Source organism: Lampetra fluviatilis, chromosome 64, assembly GCF_964198595.1.
Source record: "Lampetra fluviatilis chromosome 64, kcLamFluv1.1, whole genome shotgun sequence".
NCBI lineage: Eukaryota > Metazoa > Chordata > Hyperoartia > Petromyzontiformes > Petromyzontidae > Lampetra > Lampetra fluviatilis.
Window position 1 is genome coordinate 2192925 of NC_136338.1, and position 21040 is coordinate 2213964.

Here is a 21040-nt window from a genome sequence, read left to right on the forward strand (position 1 = left end):
CTCTGTGAGTCTATGGGTCTCTATGCGAGTCTAGGGTCTCTATGCGAGTCTATGGATCTCTCTGCGAGTCTACGGCTCTCTCTGCGAGTCGATGGGTCTCTGCGTAAGTTGTGGGCGACCCGGCTCAGATCATCCGCTCGCCAGACTCGAGAACAGCTGTGCTTGTGTGCAACTCAGCAACAGCAGCAGCAGTCTTTAGTTTGTTGTCCTTCCCTCGCCCCCCCCCCCGGACCTCCCAACAGCACGGTTGGCTACGTCAAAGGATGCGCTTCTGCGGCCGTCTGGAACGCTCTTCCCTTCCGGTATTAGGAAGCCGCTGGGAGCTGTGGGCGCTTGCAAATCTTCGTTCTCTAGAACTGCTTCTCTCGCCCGCCGTTTGTCGTCCCTTCCCCCACGCCTCCCGGTTGGCGCGCTCTCGTCTTTCCTTCGACGATCACTTTGGGATTCTCATCGCCCGCCCGTCCACGTCGCCACTGCTGCCCCTTCCCGCACAAGCTACCCCCCCCCGTCCCACGCCGGGCGAAACGTCGGACGGCCGCCAGCAGATTCGGCATCGACCAATCAACACGGGAGGGGGGGGGTGGGTAGAGAGAGAGAGAGAAGGAACAGAAAGAAAGAACAAAAAGCAACAAAAAGCAACAAGCCGCGGCGATGACGACGGTGACGACGACGCACCTGGAGTTCGGAGCGAGCGGCGCAAGCACGGGGTCCCAGGTAGACCTGACGATGCCCGTGAACATCCGCGGAAGAGGCGGCGGAGGTGGCGGTGGAGGAGGCGGTGGCGGCGGTGGTGGCGGTGGTGGCGGTGGTGGTGGCGGTGGTGGCGGTGGTGGCGCTTGCTCCGTCTGCTGCTGCTGCTGCTGCTGCTGCACCGCCCCGGGGCTGGAGGGGGCGTCGTCCGCGCTCCTCCTGCCGCCCACGTCTGCGTAGAGGCCGCCCGATGACGTCGCCTGCGATTGGTCGAAGCCACGCGGCGTGTCGGGTGACGGCCGAGCAGGAGGAGGGAGGGGGGGGGGGAGGGGCGCGTTATGACGGGGGTCACCGTCGTCGTCTAAGCGGGCGAGTAGACGAGCGAGCGAGCGAGTTGGCGAATGAACGAATGAGTGAGCGAAATGGTAAGTAGGTGAGCGAGCGAGCGAATCAATAAGCCGAGGAGTGACGTAAGTGAGTGAGCAAGCGAGAGGGCAAGGAGCGAGCATCTTGAGTGGGGGGCGAATGAGCGGATGGGCGAGCAAGTGAGTGCACGAGCAAGGAGTGAGCAGGCGAACGAGCGTGAGGTCGCGGTGAGGTCACGTGAGATCACGTGAGGTCGCGGCGAGGTCACGGGCAGGTTGCGGCGAGGTCACGTGAGGTTGCGGCGAGGTCACGGTCAGGTCGCGGCGAGGTCACGGTCAGGTCGCGGCGAGGTCACGTGAGGTGTTGGCGAGGGTCGCTCGCCTTGAGCTTGGGCTTGGGCGGCACGGGCGGCTTGTCCGCCAGGAGGGGCTGCGCGTCGGCGAGCGAAGCGCAGCCCTCGGGCCCCTCGGAGACGCCGACGCCCTCCGACGAGACGGTGGAGATGCTGGACACGGTGGACACGGTGCTGGTCGTCTCCAGGTGGTGGTCGCTGCAGCTGCCCTGCGGCGGTCGCGGCGGCGGGCAAAGGGGGCGGGGCAGTGGTCACTCGCACGCCCGCCGCTCGCTCTCTCACACACTCGCCCGCTCGCTCTCTCACACACTCGCTCACACACTGGCCCACTCCGTCGCTCACACACTCGCTCGCTCACACACTCGCCCACTCCGTTGCTCACACACTCGCTCGCTCACACACTCGCTCGCTCACACACTCGCCCACTCGCTCGCTTGCCCGCTCGCTGTCGCCCACTCGCTCACACACTCGCCCACTCACTCGCTCACACACTCGCCCACTCGCTCGCCCAACCCCTCGTCCACCTGCCCGCTCGCTCGCTCGTTACTCCTTTTTTACACCTGATGAAGGAAGCTTGTGTTGCCTCCGAAATGTCGTGATTTTATTTAGTTATTTTCATTTATTATTCCATCATTATTTTTTTACCTACATGACTTTACCTGGCCATCACAAACGATGGCTCAACGAAGCGGCTTCATCGTCACGTGGACATTCATCGCAGTAACCAAATGACTCTGAACGTGCGATGTCGATTCTAAACGCGGAGGGGAGAAAACGGAGGACCCAGAAAAAAATCCACGCGACCACGGGGAGGGAGAGACATACGCAAACTTCAAATGAACAACAGGCGTCAGGGTCGGGATCGAACCCACGACCTTCTGTGCACCGGGCGAGGCAGTCAACATCTCCTAGCCACCGTGATGTGGATGAGAGACGCAAACTCCAAATATACAGCAGCAGCAGCAGGCGTCAGGGTCGGGATCGAACCCACGACCTCCTGCACACCAGGCGAGGTAGTCAACATCCCACGGCCACCGCGACCGGCGAGCGAACCCACCTCCACGCCCGAGTCCGTGTTGGCGTCGCCGGTGTCGCCGGTGCCCTGCGGGGCGGTCGCCGCGAGCGCCAGCTCGAGCTCTTTGGCAGGGGCGTCGCACGCCTCCTCCGTCTTGTCGCCCCGCCCCTCCGCCGGCATGCCGCCATCGTCACCGTCGTCACCCTCGAAGCCGCCGCCGCGGTCGTCGTCCGGCGCCGCCGGCTCGGCCTCGTCGTCCGCCACGATCGTCGCGTCATTGCCGTCGTCATCGCCGCCGCCGCCGCCGGGTTTGTCCTGCGGACGCGAAATCGCACGCGGGAGTTGGCGAGGCCCGTGGGATGGGCCCCGTGGGTAGCGGAGGCTCGCGGTTCGAGTCTGGCGGCCGCCCTGTTTCACGCTGTGGTTTGTTCTTGTTGTCGTTTTGCCACCGCTCAACACGAGCACCGGGGGGGGGTGAGGCGGGTGCTTAAATCTCGCAAGCGATATCCCGACATCGACGCCGCAGGGCTTGGATTGGGCTAAACTGCGCGGTGCGCGCGGAGAAAATATCCCGCGACGTCACTCGCAAGCGCGTGCCAATCGGCGGTCACGGCCGGCATTGTTTTTACGTGCATGTAAACATACATGTACACATGCGTACGTGTGCGGAATCTCTTTCGCGCCGTACGTTCCTAACCGCGCCGTCGCAGCGTGTACCGACGTTAACCTGTAAACGGCCAAACCACCCCAAAAGCGGCAGCCTCTAACCCCTTAGGTTTCCCAATCGTTGAATAATGTAAAATGTTAACAACATACTATTAACATTCCTTCTATTATTAATGCTTCCCCCTTTGATGCTGCTAATCCTGCATAATGCACGGGCTTAAAATTACTTTAAACCCCCCGCCAAACCTCCTACGCATTTCACAAGTAGTACTAATCGCATATCTGCATTTCCCATAAATATGCTAAAATTCTTCTTGATATGCAAATTCTTTTGTCAAGGCGCTCTTCCACTTCGACAGAGCTGTTCTCCACCTGAGGACGGCTGCTTGCGTTGTGGCCGAAACGTCGTGAGAATTATTTTATTATGTTTTATTTTTATTATTTTATTATTTCCCTTCTATGTGACTTTACCGAAAGAACCAAGAAGAAGAAAAAAAAACTACACAGGGTTTGATGAAACAAAGCAAGTTGTGCTCTCGTCGCCCCGTGCCACGCCTCGCACTTCCGGTGAGTGGTGGGTGCACCCCAGGTTAAGAAGAAGACCCGCTGCTCTAGACGCGCGCTCGCTGCACGTTCTCCCCGCTTAGCAAGAGGAGGAGCGAGGAGACCCACAGCGATCGTGGACGCCGCCGTTCCGCCCTCATCCTCGGCCGTCCTCGCCAGCCCCTCCGGCACCAGCGTCTCCGTGCTGCCGTGGTCGTACGCCGCGTCTCCCGCCGCGTCGCCCTCGAAACCGAGCGGCGGCGGCAGGGGGTCGGTGAACACGAAGTCCTCCTCGCCGTCGCTCGGCACGCTCGGCAGGGACTCCAGCGGCAGCCCGGCGGGGCCCGGCGCTCCGCCCGGCGCCCGCGGCTCGTCGCCTCGGGGAGACGCCGCACGACTGCCGCCCCCGCCGACGACGGTGGCGACGTCTTCGGGCTCCGTCGCGACGTCGCCCGTCTGGAAGCTCGTCTCGAGCACGGCGTTCTCCCGCTGCTGCTGCTGCGGCTGCGGCTGCTGCGGTTGCTGCGGCTGCTGCGGCGTGAGCTTCTCCTCCTGCGAGGAATCCGAGGTCGTCATGCTCTCCAGCCGCTTGATCTTCTCGCGCACGCTGCACTCCTCCGGCGGGGATGCGCCGCCATCTCCGTCACCGTCTTCGCCGTCGTCTTCGCCGCCGCCCCGCCCCGCCACCGGCGACACCATGAGCAGCCCGGCGGCGGCGGGAGCCGGTTCGTCGGCGCGGCCGCCCGCCGCCCCGCACGAGCGGGCCTCGATCTCCCGCCGCAGCGTGCCGGGCGTCCCCCAGTTGCCGTCGGGCGCGGCCGACGGCACCCGGGCGTAGCCGCCCTTGATTCCCGGCGAGAAGGCCGGCGGGGAGACGAAAGCGGCGTCGGCACGCCGCGCCGCCGCGAACTCCCGTCCGGGCGTCTCGACGAAGAGCGGCGCCGTCGCCGGGCCGGCCGCGGCCGCGTCGCCCCCGCCGTCCGGTCGCGTCGCCACGTCCGGCGCGCTGCCGCCGGCCGCGGCGTGCAACACCATCATCATCGTGGCCATCATGGCGCCCTCGTCCACCGAGCGCGACAGCCGCAGGCCGGCCGACGGCGGCACGAGGCGGCGGTCGTCGCCGCGGGCCTCCGTCGACAGGAAGTTGGCGGACGAGCGGCGTTCCTCCAGGAGGTGCGCGCGGTTCGGCGGCGGCGGCGGCGGCGGGGGGCTGACGCCGGCGCCGTCCTGCGAGCCTGCGGGACCGACGCACGCCACCAACGCCGCCGTCTGCCGTTAGGATGCGGCCACGTGGGGCGGCGGCGCAAAGCTCGTGCACATTTGGGGGGAGTGGGTTGGGGAGGTGGGTTGGGGGTGGGGGTTGGGGGGAGGGGCTGGGGGGTGGGTTGGGGCTGGGGGGGGTTGGGGTGGGTTGGGGGTGGGGGGGGTGGGGGGGAGGGGCTGGGGGTGGGGTGGGTTGGTTGGGGAGGGTTGGGGGTGGTGGGTTGGGGGGGTCGGTTGGGGAGGGGGTTGGGGGTGGGGGCGGTTCGGGGGGGGGGTTGGGGGGAGGGGGCCCCTCGAGAACCCCTCCCCCACGTGGTGGATCCAATCCCAGCCGCCTCTCACCTCTGGCCCCGGCGGGCGACGACGGCGGCGGCGGCGCCGGCGAGACGGAGCGCCGGTCGGGGCTGCCCGCGACGCGGCCCTGCTTCACCAGCGTGCCCTTGCGCCGCGCCGGCTTGGTGGGCGCCAGGTCCGCCGCGTTCACCAGACCCACGTTGGCGTACGGGTTCTCCGGCGGCGCCTTGCCACGCCGACCGCGCTGCTGCTGCTGCTGCTTGCCGTGCTGCGCCGGCGGCGCCGGCGGCGGCGGCGGCGCGGGCTGCTGCCGCTGCTGCGTCGCCGGGCACCAGGAGGACGAGGAGGAGGAGGACGAGGAGTTCGAAGAGGAGCCGGACGACGAGCTCGACGAGGCGGAGAGAACGGCGGCGGCGCCAGCGGACGTGCAGGAGGCCGGCGCCGGTGCCGGCGGCGGTGCCGGTACCGGCGGCGGCGGCGAGGGCAGCAGCGGGCTGGGCGGGCCGGAGATGCCGGTGGGCACGACGGGCCGGTACGGGAGCTCCTGCAGCAGGATCATGGAGCGGGCCTTGGCACGCCGCTCGCTCGGGGAGAGGGCCGGCGTGCCGAGGCCCGGGCCCTCCGATAGCTCCGACACTGGTGAGTGGGGGGGGGGGGGGCGCGGGGGGGGCGGAGGAGGAGTGGGGGGGGGGAGGCGCGGGGGGGGGGCGGAGGAGGAGTGGGGGGGGGAGGGCGCGGGGGGGGAGGAGGTTGCGGCAGGGCAAAAAAGTTTTCAAACTTTTTTTTTAAAAAATTGCCGATTCTGTACCCGTTGTGTGTGGCGTCAGCGCCGTTGTCAAGGAGCTAGGGTGCTGCTGCTGCAGCTGCTGCTGCTGCTGCAGCTGCTGCTGCTGCTGGTGCTGCTGCTGCTGCAGCTGCTGCTGCTGCTGCTGCTGGTGCTGCTGCTGCTGCTGCAGCTGCTGCTGCTGCTGCTGCTGCTGCTGCTGCTGCTGGTGCAGCTGCTGCTGCAGCTGCTGCTGCTGCTGCTGCAGCTGCTGCTGCTGCTCCTGCTGCTGCTGCTGCAGCTGCTGCTGCTGCAGCTGCTGCTGCAGCTGCTGCTGCTCCTGCTGCTGCAGCTGCTGCTGCTGCTGCTGCTGGTGCAGCTGCTGCTGGTGCAGCTGCTGCTGCTGCTGCTGCTCCTGCTGCTGCTGCTGCTGGTGCAGCTGCTGCTGCAGCTGCTGCTGCTGCTGCAGCTGCTGCTCCTGCTGCTGCTGCTGCAGCTGCTGCTGCAGCTGCTGCTGCTGCTGCAGCTGCTGCTGCTGCAGCTGCTGCTGCTGCTCCTGCTGCTGCAGCTGCTGCTGCTGCAGCTGCTGCTGCTGCTGCTGGTGCAGCTGCAGCTGCTGCTGCTGCTGCTGCTGGTGCAGCTGCTGCTGCAGCTGCTGCTGCTGCTCCTGCTGCTGCAGCTGCTGCTGCTGCAGTAGCAGCAGCTGCTGCAGATGCTGCTGCAGCTGCTGCTGCTGCAGCTGCTGCTGCTGCAGCTGCTGCTGCTGCTCCTGCTGCTGCAGCTGCTGCTGCTGCAGCTGCTGCTGCAGCTGCTGCTGGTGCAGCTGCTGCTGCTGCTGCTGCTCCTGCTGCTGCTGCTGCTGCTGCAGCTGCAGCTGCTGCTCCTGCTGCTGCTGCTGCAGCTGCTGCAGCTGCTGCTGCTGCTCCTGCTGCTGCTGCTGCAGCTGCTGCTGCAGCTGCTGCTGCTGCTGCTGCTGCAGCTGCTGCTGCTGCTGCTGCTGCAGCAGCTGCTGCTGCTGCAGCTGCTGCTGCTGCTCCTGCTGCTGCAGCTGCTGCTGCTGCAGCTGCTGCTGCTGCTGGTGCAGCTGCTGCTGCTGCTGCTGCTGGTGCAGCTGCTGCTGCAGCTGCTGCTGCTGCTCCTGCTGCTGCTGCTGCAGCTGCTGCTGCTGCTGCAGTAGCAGCAGCTGCTGCTGCTGCTGCAGCTGCTGCTGCAGCTGCTGCTGCTGCAGCTGCTGCTGCTGCAGCTGCTGCTGCTGCTCCTGCTGCTGCAGCTGCTGCTGCTGCAGCTGCTGCTGCTGCTGGTGCAGCTGCTGCTGCTGCTGCAGCTGCTGCTGCTGCTGCTGGCCATGACGAGAGACGTCGTGTCGTTGTTCCTCCTCCGTTGAAGGAGCACAGACCGCAGTGGGTTCACTTTTTGGCCCATCGACTAAAATTGCTCCTGCATCGCCCATAGACTTAACATTGCCCATAGACTATTCTCATTCTTGCGTATGGCCCAAGTGTTCAGGGGGATGAATGCCCAATGTCGAGGTCTGCTGCTGCCACGAGACAGACAGAGAGACAGAAAGAGACAGAGAGAGACAGAGAGACAGAGAGAGACACACAGAGACAGAGACAGAGAGAGACACAGAGACAGAGAGACACAGAGACAGAGAGAGAGAGAGACACACACAGAGACAGAGAGACAGAGAGAGACAGCGAGAGACACACAGAGAGAGAGAGAGACAGAGAGAGCGACACACAGAGACAGAGAGAGACAGAGAGACAGACAGAGAGACAGCGAGAGACAGAGAGACAGAGAGACAGAGAGAGACAGAGAGACAGAGAGACAAAGAGAGAGACAGAGAGACAGAGAGAGACACACACAGAGACAGAGAGACAGACAGACAGCGAGAGACAGAGAGAGACACAGAGACAGAGAGAGACAGAGAGACAGAGAGAGACACAAAGACAGAGAGAGAGACAGAGAGAGAGACAGAGAGACAGAGAGAGAGAGACAGCGAGAGAGAGAGACATAGAGACAGAGAAAGAAAGACAGACAGAGACACAGAGACAGAGAGACAGAGACAGAGGCAGAGAGAGAGAGAGAGACACACAGAGACAAAGAGACAGACAGAGACAGAGAGACACACAGAGACAAAGAGACAGACAGAGACAGAGAGACACACAGACAGGCAGAGAGACAGAGAGAGACAGACAGAGACACACAGAGACAGAGAAACAGACAGAGAGAGAGACAGAGAGAGACAGACAGAGACACACAGAGACAGAGAGAGAGACAGAGAGAGACGCCCCCCCCCCCGCCCCCCCCCGATTTCCGCGGTGCTCACCGGACGACGCGGCTCCAACGCCACCACCGCCGCACAGCCCGCCCAGCCCGCCCAGCCCGTGCAGCTTCGCCTCGGCGTTGGGGTTGAAGCTGGAGCGCACGCCGCCTTCCCCCCATGGCAGCGGCGGCCGCGCTACCACGGCGGCGTGCGCCGGCGGCGGCGGCGGCGTGAACGCCGGCGGGGGAGCGTTGCCCTCCGAGGGCGTGGGGGACGGTGGTTCTGGTGGCGGCGGCGGCGGCGGCGGCACCGGCGAGGTCGGCGGGGCGGGAGGCGCCGCGCCCGGTTCGTCGGACGAGTCCGGCATGGAGACGCTGCGGGTGAAACGCAGCGCCGGCGGCGCCAGGAGCCCCTTGCGGTCGTCGTAGTGGCCTGGGGGGGGGGGGGGTGGGGTGGGGGGACGCGAGCCGATCGGCCGACGCCGCAGATTGTACGGGCGAGCGGCGAGGGCGGTGGGGGGGGGGTGGCGAGCGGTGAGGGGTGAGTGTGGTCGGGGTGAGCGCGGCGGTGGGTCGATGAAAGCTGAGCGTGCGACGGGGGTTGTTTGGTGAACGTCGCGGGGAGGAGAGAGGTGGTGAGCGTGGTGAGCGAGTGTGGTGAGCGTGGCGTGTGAGCGAGTGAGCGAGTGTGCGAGTGTGGTGAGCATGGTGAGCGCGGCGAGTGAGCGAGTGTGTGTGGCGAGTGAGCGAGCGTGGTGAGCGTGGCGAGTGTGCGAGTGAGCGAGTGAGCAAGTGTGCGAGTGAGCGAGTGAGCGTGGCGAGTGAGCGAGTGTGTGAGTGTGCAAGTGAGCGAGCGTGGTGAGCGTGGCGAGTGAGCGAGTGTGGTGAGCGAGCGAGTGAGCGAGTGTGCGAGTGTGGTGAGCGAGTGAGTGAGCGTGTGTGCGAGTGAGCGAGTGAGTGAGTGTGCGAGTGAGCGAGTGTGCAAGTGAGCGAGTGTGCGTGGTGAGCGTGGTGAGTGTGTGGGCCTCACTGCTCGACTGCTGCCGTGAGAGGGGCCCGCGCTGGACGGGGATCGTCGGCCGCTCCGCCAGCGAGGACGGGGAGCGTGGCGCGGCCGCCACCCCCTGCCGCTCAAACAGGGCCTGGCGTGGGACAGAGACAAAGGTCCCCCGTGTAGCCTCGGAGACAAGACCGTTGTGTCTCCGAGTGCTGTTGGTGTGCGCGGGGGGTCAAAGCCGGGCGCCTTAACCCCGCGCCGTCTCCCCAGCGCCGATGTTTACATCTTTCGCGTGCGTCTTACCGCGATCTCGCTGTGCGTGTAGGTGCGTGTCTACGCGTGCGTGCGTGTAAGTGTGTGTGTGTCTACACGTGCGTGTAGGTGTGTGTGTGTGTGTGCGTGTAGGTGTGTGTGTGTGCGTGTCTCACGGCGATCTCTGCGTGCGTGATGCGTCTGCTGGTGGGCCGCTGCCTCACGGTGGCGGCCCGTGAGTCGGCCTCCGCGTTCTCCGAGCCGATGGTGCGGTCCACGGCCGCCAGCATCTCGTCCAGCTTCTCTGTGGGACGGCGGTGGCGGTGGCAATGTTAGTGGCGGTGGTGGTGGTGGCAATGTTAGTGGCGGTGGTGGTGGTGGCAATGTTAGTGGCGGTGGTGGTGGCAATGTTAGTGGTGGCGGTGGTGGTGGCAATGTTAGTGGCGGTGGTGGTGGCGGTGGTGGAAATGTTAGTGGCGGTGGTGGCAATGTTAGTGGCGGTAGTGGTGGTGGCAATGTTAGTGGCGGTAGTGGTGGTGGCAATGTTAGTGGTGGTGGTGGTTGTGGCAATGTTAGTGGTGGTGGTGGTGGCAATGTTAGTGGCGGTGGTGGTGGCGGTGGCAATGTTAGTGGCGGTGGTGGTGGCAATGTTAGTGGCGGTGGTGGTGGCGGTGGTGGAAATGTTAGTGGCGGTGGTGGTTGTGGCAATGTTAGTGGTGGTGGTGGTGGCAATGTTAGTGGCGGTGGTGGTGGCGGTGGTGGAAATGTTAGTGGCGGTGGTGGCAATGTTAGTGGCGGTGGTGGTGGTGGCAATGTTAGTGGCGATGGTGGTGGTGGCAATGTTAGTGGTGGTGGTGGTTGTGGCAATGTTAGTGGTGGTGGTGGTGGCAATGTTAGTGGCGGTGGTGGTGGCGGTGGCAATGTTAGTGGCGGTGGTGGTGGCAATGTTAGTGGTGGTGGTGGTGGCAATGTTAGTGGTGGTGGTGGCAATGTTAGTGGCGGTGGTGGTGGCGGTGGCAATGTTAGTGGCGGTGGTGGTGGCGGTGGCAATGTTAGTGGTGGTGGTGGTGGTAGCAATGTTAGTGGTGGTGGCAATGTTAGTGGCGTTGGCGGTGGTGGTGGCAATGTTAGTGGCGGTGGTGGTGGTGGCAATGTTAGTGGCGGTAGTGGTGGTGGCAATGTTAGTGGTGGTGGTGGTTGTGGCAATGTTAGTGGTGGTGGTGGTGGCAATGTTAGTGGCGGTGGTGGTGGCGGTGGCAATGTTAGTGGCGGTGGTGGTGGCAATGTTAGTGGTGGTGGTGGTGGCAATGTTAGTGGTGGTGGTGGTGGCAATGTTAGTGGCGGTGGTGGTGGCAGTGGCAATGTTAGTGGCGGTGGTGGTGGCGGTGGCAATGTTAGTGGTGGTGGTGGTGGTAGCAATGTTAGTGGTGGTGGTGGTGGCAATGTTAGTGGCGTTGGCGGTGGTGGTGGCAATGTTAGTGGCGGTGGTGGTGGTGGCAATGTTAGTGGCGGTAGTGGTGGTGGCAATGTTAGTGGTGGTGGTGGTTGTGGCAATGTTAGTGGTGGTGGTGGTGGCAATGTTAGTGGCGGTGGTGGTGGCAATGTTAGTGGCGGTGGTGGTGGCAATGTTAGTGGTGGTGGTGGTGGCAATGTTAGTGGTGGTGGTGGCAATGTTAGTGGCGGTGGTGGTGGCGGTGGCAATGTTAGTGGCGGTGGTGGTGGCGGTGGCAATGTTAGTGGTGGTGGTGGTAGCAATGTTAGTGGTGGTGGTGGTGGCAATGTTAGTGGCGTTGGCGGTGGTGGTGGCAATGTTAGTGGCGGTGGTGGTGGCGGTGGCAATGTTAGTGGCGGTGGTGGTGGCAATGTTAGTGGTGGTGGTGGTGGCAATGTTAGTGGCGGTGGTGGTGGCGGTGGCAATATTAGTGGCGGTGGTGGTTGTGGCGGTGGCAAAGTTAGTGGTGGTGGTGGCGGCAATGTTAGTGGCGGTGGTGGTGGTGGCGGTGGCAATGTTAGTGGTGGTGGTGGTTGTGGCAATGTTAGTGGCGGGGGTGGTGGTTGTGGCAATGTTAGTGGCGGTGGTGGTGGCAATGTCAGTGGTGGTGGTGGTGGTAATGGTATTCATGGCGGTGGTGGTAGCAATGACGAATGATGGTGGTGGTGGTGTCAATGTACTAGTGGTGGTGGTGGTTGTCATGATGATTATGGTGGTGGTGGCAATGTTAGTGGTGGTGGTTGTCATGATGATTATGGTGGTGGTGGCAATGTTAGTGGTGGTGGTCGTCATGATGATTATGGTGGTGGTGGCAATGTTAGTGGTGGTGGTTGTGGCAATGTTAGTGGTGGTGGTGGCGGTGGTGGTGGCAATGTTAGTAGGGGTGGTGGTGGCGGTGGTGGTGGCAATGTTAGTGGGGGTGGTGGTGGTGACAATGTTAGTGGTGGTGGTGGTGGCAATGTTAGTGGTGGTGGTTGTGGCAATGTTAGTGGTGGTGGTTGTGGCAATGTTAGTGGTGGTGGTGACAATGTTAGTGGTGGTGGTGGCAATGTTAGTGGGGGTGGTGGTGGTGGTGGCAATGTTAGTGGGGGTGGTGGTGGTGGCAATGTTAGTGGGGGTGGTGGCAATTTTAGTGGTGGTGGTTGTCATGATGATTATGGTGGTGGTGGCAATGTTAGTGGCGGTGGTGGTGGCGGTGGCAATATTAGTGGCGGTGGTGGTGGTGGCGGTGGCAATGTTAGTGGTGGTGGTTGCGGCAATGTTAGTGGCGGTGGTGGTGGTGGCGGTGGCAATGTTAGTGGTGGTGGTGGTTGTGGCAATGTTAGTGGCGGGGGTGGTGGTTGTGGCAATGTTAGTGGCGGTGGTGGTGGCAATGTCAGTGGTGGTGGTGGTAATGGTATTCATGGCGGTGGTGGTAGCAATGACGAATGATGGTGGTGGTGTCAATGTACTAGTGGTGGTGGTGGTTGTCATGATGATTATGGTGGTGGTGGCAATGTTAGTGGTGGTGGTTGTCATGATGATTATGGTGGTGGTGGCAATGTTAGTGGTGGTGGTTGTGGCAATGTTAGTGGTGGTGGTGGCGGTGGTGGTGGCAATGTTAGTAGGGGTGGTGGTGGCGGTGGTGGTGGCAATGTTAGTGGGGGTGGTGGTGGTGACAATGTTAGTGGTGGTGGTGGCAATGTTAGTGGTGGTGGTTGTGGCAATGTTAGTGGTGGTGGTTGTGGCAATGTTAGTGGTGGTGGTGGTGACAATGTTAGTGGTGGTGGTAGCAATGTTAGTGGGGGTGGTGGTGGCAATGTTAGTGGGGGTGGTGGTGGTGGCAATGTTAGTGGGGGTGGTGGCAATGTTAGTGGGGGTGGTGGCAATTTTAGTGGTGGTGGTTGTCATGATGATTATGGTGGTGGTGGCAATGTTATTGGTGGTGGTTGTCATGATGATTATGGTGGTGGTGGCAACAAAGGTAATGTCAATGTCAGTGGTGGCGTTATGTGGCAGCATAAAAAATGGTAGTGGTGGTGGTGATGGGGGTGGGTCAGGTGACAGGTACGGTTTAACAGACGGAATCATTGACAACGACAAAGATCCCCCGTATAGCCTTAACAGACTGTCGGGGCAAGTGCTGTTAGCGAGCAGCACCTATTAATGAACGACACACACACAGCAAAACAAAACACCGTGACTTACAGCCACTTGTCAATCCACTCCCTTTCCGTGACATCGGGGGCTATTTGACCATACTTCACCGTACTGGTCAGTGCGAGTTGATAAAGGTTCTGGGAGCGGGGCGGGGGGGTCAGGGGTCGGAGGTCGAAGCAGTTCAGTTGCCCTCCTCCACCGATGGGTCGAGCCGGTAGTGGTTAACCGGTGAATTGGTTAACCGGTGAATTGGTTAACCGGCAAAGTGGTTAACCGGTGAATTGGTTAACCGGTGAATTGGTTAACCGGTTAATTGGTTAACCGGCGAATTGGTTAACCGGCGAATTGGTTAACCGGTGAAGTGGTTAACTGGCGAATTGGTTAACCGGTGAATTGGTTAACCGGTGAAGTGGTTAACCGGTGAATTGGTTAACCGGCGAATTGGTTAACCGGTGAAGTGGTTAACCGGCGAATTGGTTAACCAGTGAATTGGTTAACTGGTGAATTGGTTAACCGGTGAAGTGGTTAACCGGTGAATTGGTTAACCGGTGAAGTGGCTAACCGGTGAATTGGGTAACCGGCGAATTGGTTAACCGGTGAAGTGGCTAACCGGTGAATTGGTTAACCGGTGAATTGGTTAACCGGTGGATTGGTTAACAGGCGAATTAGTTAACCACCACCCTCGTGAGTAGGTCGCTATACACTACAACATACACTAGACTATACACTACACTATACACTACACCATACACTACACTACACTCTACACCATACACTACACGATACACTACACTATACACTACACCATACACTACACCATACACTACACTACACTCTACACCATACACTACACTATACACTACACCATACACTACACCATACACTACACTACACTCTACAAGTAACTAATTGGCGTTTTGTTAACGTAACAAATCCCTTCCCAAGTGGCTGTGTCGGGTGGTGGAGGGTTACGACGCAGCATTTATACCTACGCGATCTAACCCACCAAAACCTTGATTATGAAACACGGATGGATCACTCGGCAGGGGGGCGGGGGGCGGGGGGGGTGCAAACTCACCCGGCTCAACAATCCTCCTGTCGGCTGCGGCGTGAAACACACAAGGAAACAGAAATAACGCAAAGCACGGGGAACGAACGCCTGCGGGTCTCTGTGGGTCTCTGTGGGGTTTTGTGGGTCTCTGTGGGGTTTTGTGGGGTTCTGTGGGTGTCTGTAGGTTTCTGTGGGTCTCTGTGGGGTCTCTGTGGGTCTCTGTGGGTCTCTGTGGGGTTTTGTGGGTCTATGTGGGGTTTTGTGGGTTTCTGTGGGTCTCTGTGGGATTTCATGGGTTTCTGTGGGTCTCTGTGTGTTTCTGTGGGGTTTTGTGGGTTTCTGTGGGTCTCTGTGGGGTTTTGTGTGTTTCTGTGGGGTTTTGTGGGTCTCTGTGGGTCTCTGTGGGGTTTTGTGTGTTTCTGTGGGTCTCTGTGGGGTTTTGTGAGGTTCTGTGGATCTCTGTGGGTCTCTGTGGATCTCTGTGGGTCTCTGTGGGTCTCTGTGGGTCTCTGTGGGTCTCTGTGGGTCTCTGTGGGGTTTCTGTGGATCTATGTGGGTCTCTGTGGGGTTTTGTGGGGATTTGTGGGTCTCTGTGGGTGTCTGTGGGGTTTTGTGGGGTTTCTGTGGGTGTCTGTGGGTCTCCATGGTTCACTTCCGATATTCGGAAGCCACTTGGAGCTGTGCACTTTTAAATCACCGTCTAGGCTGACAAAGTCACTTCTCTAGAACTGCGTTGAGTGTTTGGTTTGATGTCCTTCCCCCCCCACCCCCGGCACATCAACGTACGCACTTATGTAAGTCACCATGGACGCGTAACGAAGACGCGCACTTTCGATTTAAAGCTTTCGTGACTGCAGGGATTCATCTTCTTGGTTCTTTCGGTAAAGTCACGTAGAATGGATATAATAAAATAATAATAAAAACATAATAAAATACAATTCTCACGACGTTTCGGCCACAACGCAAGCAGCCGTCCTCAGGTGGAGAACAGGTCTGTCGAGAAGACAGACTGAATGACACACCCCAGGCTTGGAGCGTCTATTTAAGCTTAAGAACATTTGTTATTCATTATTTAAACTTAAATAGTCGCTCCAAGCCTGGGGTGTGTCATTCAGACTCTGCCTTCTCGACAGACCTGTTCTCCACCCGAGGACGGCTGCTTGCGTTGTGGCCGAAACGTCGTGAGAATTATTTAACTGTGTTTTATTTTTATTATTTTCTTATTTCCATTCTACGTGACTTTACCGAAAGAACCAAGAAGAAGATGCGCACTGCGCAACGCCTGTCGCGTCGCAGGACACGCAAAAAAGCAAGTCTAGCAGATCGCTGGGCCCTTCCTGATGTGATAAAAACATATATATACGTAGATAAAAACACGATGAATAACGAATATTCTTTAAATTTTACGGACGGACGGGGGGATCAAGCCTGTTATTTTCACACGTTCAAACAAACATGCTTTTGGCGTTGTTCTCCGGTCTGACACTGGTGGTGAGACTGGACCATAAAGAAGGCTGCTGCTGTGTCTGGTGTAGGCCAATCGGTGTCAAAGACAATGCCCCATGTGTTATTATCAGAGCCCATGTTCTGTTTGCATGTTCACCACAGACACCGTGTGTGTGGTTAATGGAGTACTTGATTCCTTTGTAAAATGTATTTATTTTGGTGTTTGAACATCTTGATACAAACATACTCTTTGGTTCTTTCTTGGTTAAGTCACGTAGGTAGAAAAATAAAGTAATACAAAAAATAATTGTTTTATTTTATTTTTCTACCCACGTCACTTTACCGAAAGAACCAAAGAGTATGGATTCCTGCAGTCACGAAAGCTTCAAATCAAGATATTAATACAACTCCTGTTCTATTTCCAGGAAGCGGTAAAACCCCATTCTTATTTTTCATACTTTGATCCTGGCAAAAAGTCTTTGGTGATAAAAGTCTTTTTTTTTAATTCCCACAGCCAATCAGCCCCACGGCCTTCTGGGAGGCGCGATTCCAGCAGCGTTGACTCGGCACAAGCCTGGAGAGAGCTGGATGGAGTTCAAAAGAACTCGCGACCAAACACTTCCTTGGGGAGAGCCCCAACGCAGAAGTTCCCCACCCTGGGGTTTGATCTCCTGTGAAGCTGCTCACGATCCACCCCTAAAACCCGCATCCGCTGCACAAACCATGGCAGCCAGCGGCAGCAGATGCAGACGATACCTGATTGAGTGCCAGCAAGTTGTGAAACCCCATTCTTATTTTTCATACGTGCCGATGATGATGACGACGACGACGACGACCATCGGGGCGATGACAAAATGCCCTCCCGCTCCCCCCCCCGTCTCATCTCGCTTCTCTCGCCTCTCGCCACGCTGTCCCACCCCATCTCCAGCGGTCCCTCTCTGCGCCTCCCTCGCCACCCTGCTGTGCCCCAGTCGCACTCTGTCGCTCCTGCCCCCATCCCGCTACCCTGCGCCTGGAGCCATCTCTCCCCACCGCAGCGCGCAAGACGACGACCGTCGTCACTGATTTGACGACTCAACTATTTAAACCATTTTTTTACACCAGCCCACAGGGGATTATTGTGTCCGTCCGTTCGTCCGTCGTGCAGGGAGGGGCTGGGTGGGGAGGGGCTGGGTGGGGTGGGGAGGTTGGGGAGGGGATTGGGTGGGGAGGGTGGGAGGGGTAGGGCTGGTCACCCCGTGGTGCCCTTATAAAACTCAACGTTTAACCTACTCACACCGGCTTGTGCCCGCCCTCACAGTCGGGCATATTTGCGGAATACACCACGCCGCCGTTGACCCTGGCCATTGACCGAGCAACTTAACGTTCCTACCAGCTCCCTCCGCAGGAATGTGTTTTGTTGTTCGCCAGGTGATGCCCCACTGGGCTGCTGCTATTTTTTCGGAAGCGACCCTGCTTACCATCGTCACGTGGAATTGTCTAGCGGAGAAAAATCCTCTAAGCGGAGAAAAATCCACGCGACCAACATTGGGGAGAGAGAGAGAGAGAGACGCAAACTCCAAATTTACAGCAGCGGGCGTCAGGGTCAGGATCGATCCCACGACCTCCTGCATTCCAGGCGAGGTAGTTAACATCTCCTAGCCACCGCTCCTCCTTGAAAACAACCCACATCTCCTGCCTAGCCCATCCTGCTGCTGCTACAAGCCACCGTTTAAAAATCTCAAATTCTATTTTGTCATCGCTGAAAAGCGTGGGACAGGCGTCGTGAAGATGGAAACGCATCCTGACGACCAATCTGACGAAGAATTAGGATTTAACACAAACGTCTCTCCCTACACCCCTACACCCACATCACTCACGCCTGTATATATATAACAACCGCCACTCGCCACTAAGTGGCGGTGACGTCACCACGGCGCTTGTGCCAGGCTAGGTGCACGTTGCGGCCACGTGAAGCGTCGAACGCCCGCCGGCAGGAGGTCACGTGGCAGACCCAGCAGTTGCCGTGGGTCGACCGACTGAGATGACTGGCCGATGCACCACCTGTGCCCCCCTACTGTGCCAAAGCGTATATTAGAAACGCACGAACCTTATCACGCACGTAACGACTGACATCCTCCCGTCCGTGAGCGAACAATTTCCATTCGATTTCCATTCATCATAACATCACCCCTGAAATTTCACATATATGCACGCGTTCCAATGCACGTGGCTTTGGGCATTTGAAACCACAATCGGTTTACTTGATGCGTCGTTACTGCCCTAGCGAGCAAAACGATGACGATGAAGCCCGCTACGATGGTTACAATCACGTCAAGGACTCCCTGTCACCCTCGCAGCAACAGCAGCGGCGGCGGCGGCGGCTTTTGGCTAAACCATCGAGCAAAAGGCGGCGGTGGTCACCGCATCGTCGTCGCGCGCCGTCAAGCACGTGCTTCTTCAGCGGCCGTCTGGAACGCGCTCTTCCTCCGTCACGACATCAGGAAGCGATTTTAAATCGTCCGGATTGAAAACCGATTTTATTTTTGAATAAGATGCTTTTCGTCGCTTAAGTTTGCCGTCCTTAACCCCGCGCCTCCGATGAGCCGCGGTCGGCTACGTATGGTGCGAAAGAAGTTCAACGCGTACGTACGTAGGACGACGGTGACTCCCCGGGAGACGAACCTTAAACGTCAACAGCCAAAAAAATAAATCCTGAACTCCCCCCTCCTCCCCACACTTGCCAGGACGTGCACCCCCCCCCCCGACCCCCCCCTCTCCCCCCCCCTTCCCCCCCCCTCCCCCACCCCCGTCGAGGCCTTACCCAGCTCCTCGAGCTCCGCCGTCATAGACTTGGAGCGCATGGAGAGCGCCGTGGTCGGGGCGCGCTTTGGAGGCGTAGGGGCTACGCGGCGGAGCAGCAGCAGCAGCAGCAGCGGGGCCGGACGCGGGCGGCGACGGGGGCGCGTGTGCGCGTGTGTCCGTGCGTGTGTGTGTGTCCGTGTGTGCGTGTCCGTGCGTGTGTGTCCGTGCGTGTGCGTGGTGCGCGCGTGTGTTCATGTGTGTGCGTGTGTCCGTGCGTGCGTGTGTGCCCGTGCGTGTGCGGGGTGCGCACGTGTGTTTGCATGTGCGCGCGTGTGTTCATGTGTGTGCGTGCGTGTGCGTGCGTGTGTTCATGTGCGTGCGTGTGCGCGCGAGCACACGTGCGTGCGTGCATGTGTGTACGTGCGTGTGAGCACACGTGCGTGCGTGCATGTGTGTACGTGCGTGTGAGCACACGTGCGTGCGTGTACGTGCGCGCGAGCACACGTGCGTGCGTGCATGTGTGTACGTGCGTGTGAGCACACGTGCGTGCGTGTGTGTGTGTACGTGCGTATGCGTGTAAGGATTGAAAGGCGGTGGGGTGAGAAGCGAAGCATGGATCACGTTTGTTGTCGGGAGGAGGAGGAAGGAGGAGGGAGGGGGGGGAGGTGGAGACGGAGGTGGTGGTGGTGGTGATCGAGCGGAGGCGATGTGCGATGTGCGATGGGAGAGCGAGAGAGACGTTGCGGCCAGGAGACGGGAAAGCGGCGTGGAGACGGAGGTGGTGGTGGCGGTGGTGGTGGTGGAGACGGAGGTGGTGGTGGCGGTGGTGGTGGTGGTGGAGACGGAGGTGGTGGTGGCGGTGGTGGTGGTGATCGAGCGGAGGCGATGTGCGAGGTCGGAACGGGAAGACAAGGAGACAAACAGACAGACAGATGCAGAGAGACAGACAGATGCACGGCGTTAGCTTCTGGGAGGGGGGGGGGGTAGTCCAGAACAGATGAAGCAAACACAGCACGCTCTAGATTTGAAGCTTTCGTGACTGCAAGGATTCATACATACAAGTTTTTTTTTTTTCTTCTGGCTACCATCAAAGGTTTGTACACGAAGCCATCCAGATATACGAACACAGACATAACTTTCAACCGTGATGATGGGTACAAACTGAGTAATCATTGGAAAGATGTTATTAACCATGTAAAAAAAGATTTAACTACACATTTGTGCCATCTTATTTGACAGGTACTATTCTAATTGACCGAGTGTTGACATCCACCACCGTTTAACAGTACTGATTTCGATAATAGTTTTTTTACCCTTCTATCTGGCAACAAAACTGACACCTTTTTTATTTTTACAAGGAGTCATGTTTGCATAGACCACAATACCTGCAGTCATAACGCAAACAAAAAACATAACTCTGATAATGTATGCACTGTCCTTGAAGTTGATTGGTCCACACCCGAGACAGCTTTCCTTAGAGCCTAGTCTCACATGGTGTTGGACCAGATGACGCCAAAAGGCGCACAACTCAAGGACAATGCACCATCAGAGTATGAGAGCTCGGGGTAAGAAAAAAAAGGTGTCAGTTTTGTTGCCATATAGAAGGGTAAAAAAATCAATTATCATATTTTTTTACTGGCAAATGAGGTTCCAATGGAGTACAGCTTCCTTTTATGTTGATCATCAGCTAACACCGGCCACAACCCCGAGTCGATGTGCACCTATTGTTCTCTTTTAGCCCCGCCCACCCCCCCAACACGTTCCATTCATTGGCTACCACATTCAGATAAGCTCCTCCCCCTCCCTCCCCCCTCAACTTGTATTTAAGAGCTTGTCTCTTGGAACTTTGCCTCACTTGATGCAGTAAATTTTTGCTGTGACGGTCCCACCTGATGACGGAGACTTGCGTTGCCTCCGAAACGTCGTGATTTATTATTTAATTTCTATTATTTTTAATATTTATTTTTATTTTTACCTACGTGACTTTACCGAAACAACCTAAGAGTATAAACACAGCACACACATTTTCGCTCAGCGCTCATCACCACAGCGACAGGCAACATCGACGTCACGCACTCCCCCGTTGTCGCACAAAATAAACCCGCGGCAAAGGCACAGATCCCCCGTGTAGCATTAACAGACTGTCGGGGCAAGTGCTGTTAGCGAGCCGCATTCACTCACTCACACTCCGGTGGTGAGATGCTGACTACCTCGCCTGGTACGCAGGAGGTCGTGGGTTCGATCCCGACCCTGACGCCTGCTGCTGTGTGTTTGGAGTTTGCGTGTCTCTCTCTCACATCGTCATCACGGTTGCTAGGAGATGTTAACTGCCTCGCCTGGTACGCAGGAGGTTGTGGGTTCGATCCCGACCCTGACGCCTGCTGCTGTAGATTTAGAGTTTGCATCTCTCATCATTATCACGGTGGCTATGAGATGTTAACTACCTCGCCTGGTACACAGGAGGTCGTGGGTTCGATCCCGACCCTGACGCCTGCTGCTGTGTATTTGGAGTTTGCGTCTCTCTCTCCCCGTGGTCGCGTGGATTCGTTTTTTCTCCGGGTCCTCCGTTTATTTCCCTCCACATTTAGAAACATGGCGTTGAGATTATTTGGTGCAATAAATGACCAAATGACGGGCCCACTTTGTTGAGCGGCTATCATTT

At 58.6% G+C, this 21040-nt stretch overlaps 1 protein-coding gene across 1 annotated transcript in view; it reads right to left on the reverse strand.

The window, feature by feature from the left end:
* Nucleotides 1-350: 350 nt before the first annotated feature.
* LOC144951879 (SH3 and multiple ankyrin repeat domains protein 3-like) overlaps nucleotides 351-21040 on the reverse strand; it is a 125165-nt gene continuing 104475 nt past the window's right edge. The window contains exons 18-28 of the mRNA XM_078882228.1: nucleotides 18398-18478; nucleotides 14176-14199; nucleotides 9643-9770; nucleotides 9248-9359; nucleotides 8282-8650; nucleotides 5238-5825; nucleotides 3762-4867; nucleotides 2466-2738; nucleotides 1438-1617; nucleotides 676-950; nucleotides 351-495 (exon numbers count right to left, since the gene is read on the reverse strand). Coding sequence (XP_078738354.1) covers nucleotides 351-495; nucleotides 676-950; nucleotides 1438-1617; nucleotides 2466-2738; nucleotides 3762-4867; nucleotides 5238-5825; nucleotides 8282-8650; nucleotides 9248-9359; nucleotides 9643-9770; nucleotides 14176-14199; nucleotides 18398-18478 — 3281 coding nt within the window. The remainder of the gene's footprint in view (nucleotides 496-675; nucleotides 951-1437; nucleotides 1618-2465; nucleotides 2739-3761; nucleotides 4868-5237; nucleotides 5826-8281; nucleotides 8651-9247; nucleotides 9360-9642; nucleotides 9771-14175; nucleotides 14200-18397; nucleotides 18479-21040) is intronic.